This window comes from Pteropus vampyrus, unplaced genomic scaffold (assembly GCF_000151845.1).
Source record: "Pteropus vampyrus isolate Shadow unplaced genomic scaffold, Pvam_2.0 Scaffold548, whole genome shotgun sequence".
NCBI classification, from domain to species: domain Eukaryota; kingdom Metazoa; phylum Chordata; class Mammalia; order Chiroptera; family Pteropodidae; genus Pteropus; species Pteropus vampyrus.
In genome coordinates, this window is record NW_011889329.1 from 1,026,247 (window position 1) to 1,036,291 (window position 10,045).

The 10,045-nt window shown below is 39.3% G+C and overlaps 1 protein-coding gene across 1 annotated transcript in view; it reads left to right on the forward strand.

Annotated features, from left to right (window-relative positions):
* GPC3 (glypican 3) overlaps window positions 1-10,045 on the forward strand; it is a 438,722-nt gene that overhangs the window by 293,512 nt on the left and 135,165 nt on the right. The window contains exon 4 of the mRNA XM_011383864.2: window positions 6,089-6,222. Coding sequence (XP_011382166.1) covers window positions 6,089-6,222 — 134 coding nt within the window. The remainder of the gene's footprint in view (window positions 1-6,088; window positions 6,223-10,045) is intronic.

Below are 10,045 nucleotides of genomic sequence, written 5' to 3' on the forward strand. Positions count from 1 at the left end.
CAGCCTGTGTCCCTCCAGGACCACCTGTTAAGATTCAGCAAGCAATCCACAGATGCTGTGCTCATAGTTGCCTCAAGAGGCCACGCTAGAAACCGCGGCCAGCTGCCACCTTGTGAGTCTAGGCACTGCTCAGCAAGCAGCACCTGATTCACAGAGGATACACCTGGATGTGGCTTGGGCGGGGCCATGAGTTGTAGGAGGCGGAGTTTTAGGCGATCTTCTGGGCGGAGCGACCTCTTATCCAGTTTGATGAAGTCTCAGCTATGGTGGTGCTGAGTCTGCACACTGGGAGTGGCGAGGGCTCAACATAGAAACGATGGATACCGCCATCACTTCTGTACAGAGCGAGTCTCGCCTCTGGCCTTCACTTTGACAACTCAGTTTCCCTCTGTAAGTCCTTGATGCTCCCTGCTCAGCCAAACCAGCGCTGTTGCTCAGAGAGAGTAGGTCCATTGCTGCGGAAAGTCTGCTCCTGGATGCGGCCCCTTTAAGAGGTGTCTGCAGCTGTTGGCTGCCATTGCTGCCTACCACAGCCTCTATCTCACTCAGCCACTGGGGACTGGGTGCCTTCACCACCTCCTCCCTCCTACCTTTGCAGTTTTATTAATTATTTCTCTCTCTAGTTGTAGGGCTTCTGTTCGTCTAGATCCCAGGTGACTTTCCTTGCTGTTTGCTCCTTGTTTCTGTCTCAGCTTTAATTTGGTCACAAGAGGAATGAACAAAGCCTCTATCATCTATTCCATTTTTTCCCATCTCCTAAAGTTTTACTTTTAATTTTTTGGGATTTTGATGACTCTATTGATTATCAAAGACAAAATTTATACCAGTTATTTAGCAACAGTTCCTTGGACCACACTAATCAGCTAGATTCCAGCAGAAAAGTTATTCTATAATTAAATATAACTGAAAAAGCCTTCTAGAGGTCCTCTTAGTGGCCTCAGGTGCAGCCCTAAGAGAGAAGGAGTTGTGCTGATCGCTGAGGTCAGTTCAGTGGGATAGCCAACTTCTCTCTCAAAAGCCTTCAGATTTTTAAGGGCAGTATGATGTGTCTGTGGCTCTTCTTGTGTCACAGACTCACTAATGGGAACTTTTCCCTTTCTGCTTCTGCTTTTCCCCTCCCTTCACCTCCTCCTCCTTTTATGGGCCGTATAATTAAAAACACACATACCTTTTATATATTTCTTGAGAAAGAAAATGCAAACCTTTTTATTTATCTGACTTTTAAATCAAGAGCAAAATAAATCTGTTAGAGCTAGTTAAGAGTGGAAGAGAGTCAGAGGTACACTTTAATGCAGGAGCACCCATTCCCACCTACATTTTCAAATCTTTTAGGCCATAACAACTAAAAGCGCAAACCTGTTGCATTTTTGTAGCTATCAGATTAACCTAGAATCTCTACTTGGGAGAAAACTATAAAAAATGTACTCACTCTAGATATCCGACTAGACCTGCGTTAAATCTGTAGGAATTACAGATTTTGTAGCTGATTTAAGAATATGACTTCAGGAGCAATGGGCCAGGGACGTCCTGCAGGCAGCAAGCGAGACCTATTTGGGGAGCCACCTCTCTCACAGAATGTGACATCTAGTGCTTCAGTATGGTTAATTGACTCTTCCCTGGCAGGCTACATTTAAATCACTCCACTAGAAATACTGCCTGAAACTTAGGTTAAAATTGGGTTTCAGTTTTATGTTTATCTTTAATGTCTAGCCTTTCTTTGAAGTATGTTTCTGAATTCTGCCTAATCATTACTCTTCTCCAATTATGGATGGGATGCCCACAGGATTACAGAGTTTGGCCACACCCAATACTTGCAATCCCCAGAGTCTATCCTCTTGACAGAAATCCAAAATAGGGAAAAAAAGTCAAAAACAAAATGATAGGTATTAGAGTCAGACAGATGTGGGTTCAAGTTCCAGCTCTGCCATTTATTAGCACTGTGGCTTTGCTTAAGTTCCTTAACCTTTGTGAGTCTCAGTTTCCTTATTTCCAAATTGGGGTTAATAATACCTGCTCTGTTATCAGACTCACTGGAGATAATGGAGAATGAGTGTAGAAGTTACTTGTGAAGCCTGAGGCTGGAGAAAGGTATTATGTTACAAATGTGAGGTATTGGTATTGTTGATAAGCTTACAGTATACAAACTTTCTTTCTCTGCTCAGCCATCCAGAGGGCAAGATCAAGTCTGAGTTTTTGTCATCTGAGAGTTCCTAGAACCAACAGCAAATGGGGACATGAGAAAGAATAGTTAGATTTTAACCAATGGAAGATCACATTTCTTGATATGTCAGTTAGGGGGTTCATGTGTGAATTACATCAAACCAAATATCTTGCATGGTTTCAAAATCTTTGGTAACATATTCTACTTGGAAAGTAATTATACCCCCTCCCCAGCTTTTTGAAAGGAGCCAGAATAAAATGGCACTTCAAATATCCTACCTTCCTCTTTTGTATGAGACTAGTTACAGGTGAAGCAAAGCTTTGGGACCAGGTCAAAATGAAGTCCGTTGTGGGTGGGAGGTAGAAGTGGAGTTGTAGGCCATATCTCTTGATGTTCAGTCTACTCTGCTGTTCACTATACCTTGCTGGTCCCCAGCTGTGTATTCTCCTCGTGTATATATAAAGCTAGTGCTTCTGGAGCCTGGTTAGAATACAATAGTGTTGAGATTACTAGAATGACCTGCTGGCCTGGATATGGTCAGAGACCCTGCTTTCTTATGTTCAAGTCTTATAACATTTCATAGTACTATTTCTTTCTCTACCATAGGTTCTGGCACATGAATAAAGGTACCATTAGAAATCACAATTTATGGAAAATGAAAAGGTTTTATATTCTAGGTCTATTGATAGAAGCACTCACCTGTTTAATAAATTCATTTCAACTAACTAAATTTAAAGGTAGCAGAATCCTTGATTTGGTATATTAGTCGGTGAAAAAAATTGGCTTGCACTTCTTATTTAAGACCCTGACAGTCCTGGGCAGGATACTGATTTCTAAAATGCCACTTGGGAGGCTGGCTACTTTAGCAAGTGCAGCTGTAGAATAAGACCCAGGTCTCCCAGAATAACCTGATGTTTCCCTAGTGTGAAGCTGAAAGGATCTCTTTAATGTGAATACTGCATCTCTTTGTAAATTGTTTTCGTGCTCACTTCTCAAAATAAGCTCATAATATTCACCTAAAGCTCACACAGTGTAGATGTGAAAGATGTGGGGATAAGGACCCAAATGTGGGGGGGGGGCTACATTTGACAAATGCTTTGTATATGAGAAGAATTTGCTTCATGGTAGATTTGTGGAAGAAAATACAGCCTGTCTGATAAGATGTGGCAGATTTCAGATGGTGGAATGGAGGTGTTGGTAGAATACCATTGTGTGCCCCGTACCCCACACAGAGCCTTGGGTAGTCGGCTTGATAATGCCACATTGGGTGGCTTGGGAAGAAAGATCAGACTGCAAACTGCCTACATTCTCATTTGTTCTTAACCTTCCTGCTTTTAGCCTCAACTGCACCCCTGTCTGGTACGTTGTGAGGGGTTAAAAATGTTAAAAATCTTACTGTGGTCCAATTAGTATTCACTGATACAAAAGGTAGACTTTCAATGGGAAGGGAGATTTCACAGCTGTGGGTTGCAAGTAGACAAGTTACCGTGAAAGATGTGTGAAAGATTGTGATTTTGGTGCTGGATTTGGACCAGGTGTCAGTCAAGACAATGTGTCCTATGCTCCTGAATGCGCTAAGAATACTTTGATCCTAGTGGAATAGACTCTCACAGTGATGTGTGTTCATGGAGTAATAAACAGATATTTATGGAATGAAAATCAAGGTTACATTCCATGAATGTTCCCCTGAAGTTTAACAAAGTAAACACATATGTCAATGGACATAATTTTATTATGCCCTGAACTATTTGTATTTGTGTTAAATGCTTTGTAAGTGATTGGAACTTAACTCCCCAATCCATCCAGGCAGCCCCCTAGCCTAAAGCACCGTACCAGACTGCTAACAGGGCAAATTCAGAGAATACAGATTCTTCATTTGAAATTAATATTAGCCTAAGTCAAATAGCATTACATAAGCACATCTGAAAAATTCAGTATCATACATTCCAATGCAGAGATTGGGGTGCTTACCCCTGCACCATTGAAAATCTGTGTATAACTTTTGACTTCCCCAAAACTAAACTACTAATATAGCCTATAGTTAGCTGGAAGTCTCAATGATAACATAAATAATCAACTAACACTTATTTTGTATATTATATATATTTTTACTGTATCCTTAAAATAAAGTAAGCTAGAGAAAAGAAATGGTATTAAGAAAATTATGAGGAGAAAATACATTTACAATTCCATATGTATTTAAAACAATCCACATATAAGTGGACCTGTGCAGTTCAAACCTGTGTTATTCAAGGGTCAATTTTAAAGTGTCTATAACTTTTGTTTCATTCCCATTAATATAAACTATTGAGATTATCCAGTGTGACTATTAGATTCTAGGTGCTGTCTTTCAGAAATAGAGGTTATGCTACTACTGATTCTAGATTTTTTCTAATTTATTTTTCAACAATTTATTTATACATGGAAAACTTTCCAAAGCTGTACAAACTAAATGCCATTTATGCCTTTATAAAGAGATAAATAACTTCATAAATGTTATTGGGGCCATCTCGAGAAATCCAGAGCTGGGATTACCTATCAGTAGAATGGCGTACTAGGCTAGATACTAGGAGTTTCCTTTAAATCATTCCAATTAACTCACCTTTATTGAGTGCCTAACAGTGTACAAAATACAGTCTGAATTCTATGGAGTTACAGAAGTGACAAATATGTAACCCCTGTCTTCACAAATTATATCTAATACTTTTTGTAAAGTGTACAATCTATGTTGGCTATGTTTTTGATTACTGGGAATTCTTTTTTTCTTCAAAATAGAGAATGTAAACAACTGGTAATTAAGCATCACCCTCAAGTGAGGTGATATTTCATAAGCTTTGAAGTCATAGGAGTTCAAAGCCAGACAGTGTATCTATCCATTGTCCATTTATCATAGGCAAATCACTTAACTTCCTTGAGCCTCAATTTCCTCACCTATAAAATAGGGATGATAACATTTAGCATAGTATCTGGCACAAAAGAGACATGTTAGTATTTATACTTCTTTATATAGAAATTCATTTAGGCTTTTGTCTGAAAGTGAAAAATATACAAAATCTACAAGTAATTTAACCATATCATTTAGAACTGAGATAGGAAAGCTGATGCCATTTTTTATCATGGCTATATGAATGTAACAGCTAAGCTTTAGAGAGAGGTATCCAATAAATATTTTTGAATGAATGAATGAATGGATAGAGGGAGGAAGGAAGGGAGGAGGGAAAGAACACAGGAGGAAAGAAGGTAGACTTTCTTGAGCACCCGTATTCTTTAATACTCTCAGTCCTAGACTTATTCAATAATATGTGATTCATAGCTGATAACACTTACTGTTGATTCATTGGCTTGCCTTCTTCCTTCCCCTGGGTGTTTCCCATGGGAAAGCCAGATGAACAACTCCATTGACATTTTTCAGAATACTCTAGCTTGAGTCTTATAACAAAATGTTCATAAGAATCAGGAGCACTCTGTGCATGAGAGGCTGCTCTTCTATTAATAGAGTACTCTACACGTCTCTCACACATGCTTTCATCTCCTGCAGTGGTTCTTCCTAAGTTTTGCAATGCCCGTTCTTCATATGTGTAAATACCAAGTGCCATTAAAAGGTATCAAATGGCATAAGTCCTAGGTAGAGGGTCCTCTCAAATGTGCACTTCACTATAAGAAAAAAAAAAAAAAGCGTGTTTCTCATCTTAGGAAGATCTCCAAATAGGCTGCACTCAGAGTGCCCGCACTCTCAATCTTCAGTCTTCTTTTCCACAGATGATTGTTTTCCTTAAAATTGTGTCACCTTTTTTGACTCCAGTAATAGCTTCATTCTGCTCTTTAAAAAGAAATTGGAGAAGAAATTGAAGTGTGTTTCAGAATTTGTTTTTACTATCATATCTATGAAAGTATCATATAATTATATAGCGTTTCTTTTATTTTCAGATTGGCAAGTTATGTGCCCATTCTCAACAACGCCAATATAGATCTGCTTATTATCCTGAAGATCTCTTTATTGACAAGAAGATATTAAAAGTTGCTCATGTAGAACATGAAGAAACCTTATCCAGCCGAAGAAGGTGAGAGTTTTTTTTTTTTTTTCTCAATTTCAGCATACAATTAGCAATTGTGTTTAAGGTCAAAAACCATTGGAGTGAAGCTTCTTAAATACATGTAATTTAGTCCTTCTAAGTAGAGTATTTAGTTAATTAAATTCTATTATCTGACAAGATTCCAGTCAAGATGGTGGAGTAGGTAAATGTTGTGCTTGTTTACTCTCATAACCACATCAAAGTTACAGCTAAACTTCGGAACAAATGTCATTGAAAATCACCTGAAGTCTAGCTGAACAGAAGTCTTACAACTAAGGACATACGGAAGAAGCTACCTTGAGACTGGTAGGAGGGGCAGAGATGCAGAATGGGCTGATTGTACACCTGTCTGTGGCAGTTAAAAATTGGGAGGGATATCTCTGCCGTAGAGGTCCCCTCAGAGGAGCAAAGGGTCCAAGCTCCTCACCAGATGCTCTAGCCAGGGTTCCAGTGCTAAGAAGAGAAGGCTCCACAAAATCTGGATGGGAAATCAGCTAAGATTGTGGCTGAGTGAGAAAGAGGGCTTCAGGAGTCTCGGAAGTTCTTAAAGGGCCAGTGCATGGACTTACCTGCTGATGAACTCACTCTGAGCTCCAGCTCTTGGGCAGCAGCTTGAAAGGCCCCAGGGACATACGGTGAGGAACTGAATTTTATGGCTTCAGAACAAGGGCTAGAGGGGCAGCTTTCTCCCAGTTAGAAGTGGTGGCGGAGCCCATTGTTCCTTTGTGGAGCCCTCCTCCATCCCAGAGTGCAGACAGAGGCAGCTTCCATATCTCAGACTCCATCAACCTGGCTAACAGTTTTCTCCTCCCTGGCGATTCCCTGAGACTCTGTCCTACCCAACTTGCAGGGCAACCCAAGCCACTTCCAATGACTTTTCCATACAGAAGCCTATCTTGACTCATGCTTCCAACTTTCCTAAAATCTTCCAAAGGTTCACATAACCTAAACGACCAGCATCTGGCCTCAGCATGCCCTGTACCTCTTGCTGAGCATTCTCAAGCCTAACACTAGTGGTAGCTGGCCTTGGTTTGCGGGTCGACCTCCAAGGCACACCCCAGCATGGTTGGCAGCCATCTACAGATTGCTTGGTGACTCATGCCAGGTGGCCCCTGGCAGGGCACAGGTTGTTGCTGAACTTGGCCTGTGATGGGGCCTCTCCCATGAGGTACTATCCTGCATGCCTGGTGGTCAGCTTTAGTCTGAGCCAGAACACAACCAAGAGCCACATCCCAGGATGACACACCTAAAGGGCAGACAAGGCAGGCACCAGAGCCCTGCTACAGTGAATCCTGCTCCTTAGGGTCTGCCCCTGCACAACAGCTTCTCCACTGTAATCATTGGCCAGTCATCACAACCAATCAGCCTGAGGGTCAATCCCTCCTATTGACATGCAAACAGCAACTGAAGCTCAACTACAACAAGAGGGTACATATGACCCATACAAGGGACTCACCTGGAACCACCTGGGTCAAGCAATCAGGAGACTGCACCATTGGGTCCCACAGGACACCTACTACATAAAGCCACTCTACATGAGGAGACAAAGAAATATATCCCAAATGAAAGAATAGAACAAAGCTCCAGAAAAAGAACTAAACAAAATGGAGACAAGCAATCTACCAGCTACAGAGTGTAAAACACTGATTATAAGGATGCTCAATGAACTTAGGGGAAGAGTAGATGAACTCAGACCTTTAAGAAAGAGATAGAAACATAAAAAAGAACCAGTCAGAAATGAAGCATACAATAGCTGAAATGAAGAATACCTCAGGAGGAATTATCAGTTGATTAGGCTAAGCAAAAGATCAAATCAGTGATTTAGAAGATAAGATAGCAGGAAACACCCAATCAGAAAAACAACAAGAAAAAAGAATCCATAAAAATGAGGATAGTTTGAGTCTCTGGGACAATATCAAGTATACCAACGTTTGGATCATAGGGGTACCATAAGGAAAAGAGAGGGAGAAACTAATTGAAAACCTATTTCAAGAAATAATGACTGAAAACTTCCCTAACCTGATGAAGGAAATAGACATACAAGCCTAGGAAGCACAGAGAGTCCCAAACAAGATGAACCCAAAGAGACCCACACCAAGATACATTATAATTAAAATGCCAAAGTTAAAGACAAAGAGAGAATCTTAGAAGAAGCAAGAGAAAAGCAATTAGTTACTACAAGGGAGCCTTTATAAGACTGTCAGCTGATCTCTCAACAGAAATTTTTCAGGCCAGAAGGGATTGGCACAAAATATTCAAAGTGATGAAAAGCAAGGACCTACAACCAAGATTGCTCTATCCAGCAAAGCTATCATTCATTTAGAATCAAAAGATAAAGAGCTTCCCAGACAAGCAAAAGATAAAGGATTTCATCACCACCAAGCCAGTATTACAGGAAATGTTAGAGGGACTTTTTTTAAGAAGAAAGAAAGAAAGAAAAGATAAAAAATATGAATAATAAAATGGCAATGACTATATTTTGAATGTAAATGGATTAGGCGTTTCAATCAGAAGATAAGGTGGCTGAATGGATAAGAAAACAAGACCCTTACACATGCTGCCTACAAGAGACACACTTCAGATCAAAAGACACACACAGGCTGAACATATACGGATGTGAAAAGATGTTTCATGAAAATGGAAACAAACAAAAAAAGCTGGGGTAGAATACTTATACCAGACAAAATAGACTTTAAAACAAATATTATAACGAGACAAAGAATGATCCAGTAACCCACTTCTGGGTATGTATTTGAAGAAAACCAAAATACTTCTTCAAAGGGACATGTGATTCCATACGTTCACTGAAGCATCATTTACAATCGTCAAGATATAGAGGCATCCTGAGTGTCTGTCAATGGATGAAAGGGTAGAGGTGGTACATACATACAATGCAATATTACTCAGTGATAAAAAATAATGAAATCTTGCTATCTGCAGGAATATGGATGGACCTAGAGGGTATTGTGCTGAGTGGAGTAAGTCAGAAAAAGACAAATGCCATATGATTTCACTTACTTGTGGAATCTAAAGAACAAAACAAACAAACAAACAAAACAGAAACAAACTCATAGATATAGAGAACATTTGATGGTTGGCAGATAGGAGGGAGTTTGGTGGGGAGGGTAACAAAGGGGAAGAGATTAAGAAGTACAAATTGGTTGTTACAAAATAGTTATGGGGATGTAAAGTGTAACAAGCAATATAGTCAATATTGTAATAACTATGGTGTCAGATGGGTACTAGGTTTATTGATGTGATCACTTTATAAGTTATATAAGTATTTAATAATCTAATAATAATCTAAGTCGTATATCTGAATCTAATATACTGTTGTATGCCAACTCTAATTGAAAAATTTTTTAAAAACTGAAAATAAATACATCTGAAAATATGTAAATGTGAAAAAATTCTATCATCTGTCAATGTTAAAGAAAAAAGATATTGTATTATATCCAAGCCATATTTAAATGTAAAATTACCATATGTAAATATTTAATACGGCAACACAGGGTAGAATGGACTTCTCTATTTGAGATCTTAATTGATAAAACAACATATTTTTTGTTCATTATTTGGTCTCACAATTCCATCCCTTGGTTTGTGGCTTTTCTCATTAGTAACAGTGAGTCAGGATTGAGTTCACTAAAGAGAAACTGGCAAGACATACTCTGTGTATACACACACACACTGCACACTCTACACTCTTTTAAGGATGATAAAATTAAAGATTTGGTTCCTGTTTCTTAAGGTAGGAGTCAAGGGACTAAATTAAATTTTGTTTCTTATTCTCTTCATTCTTTCCCCCCCC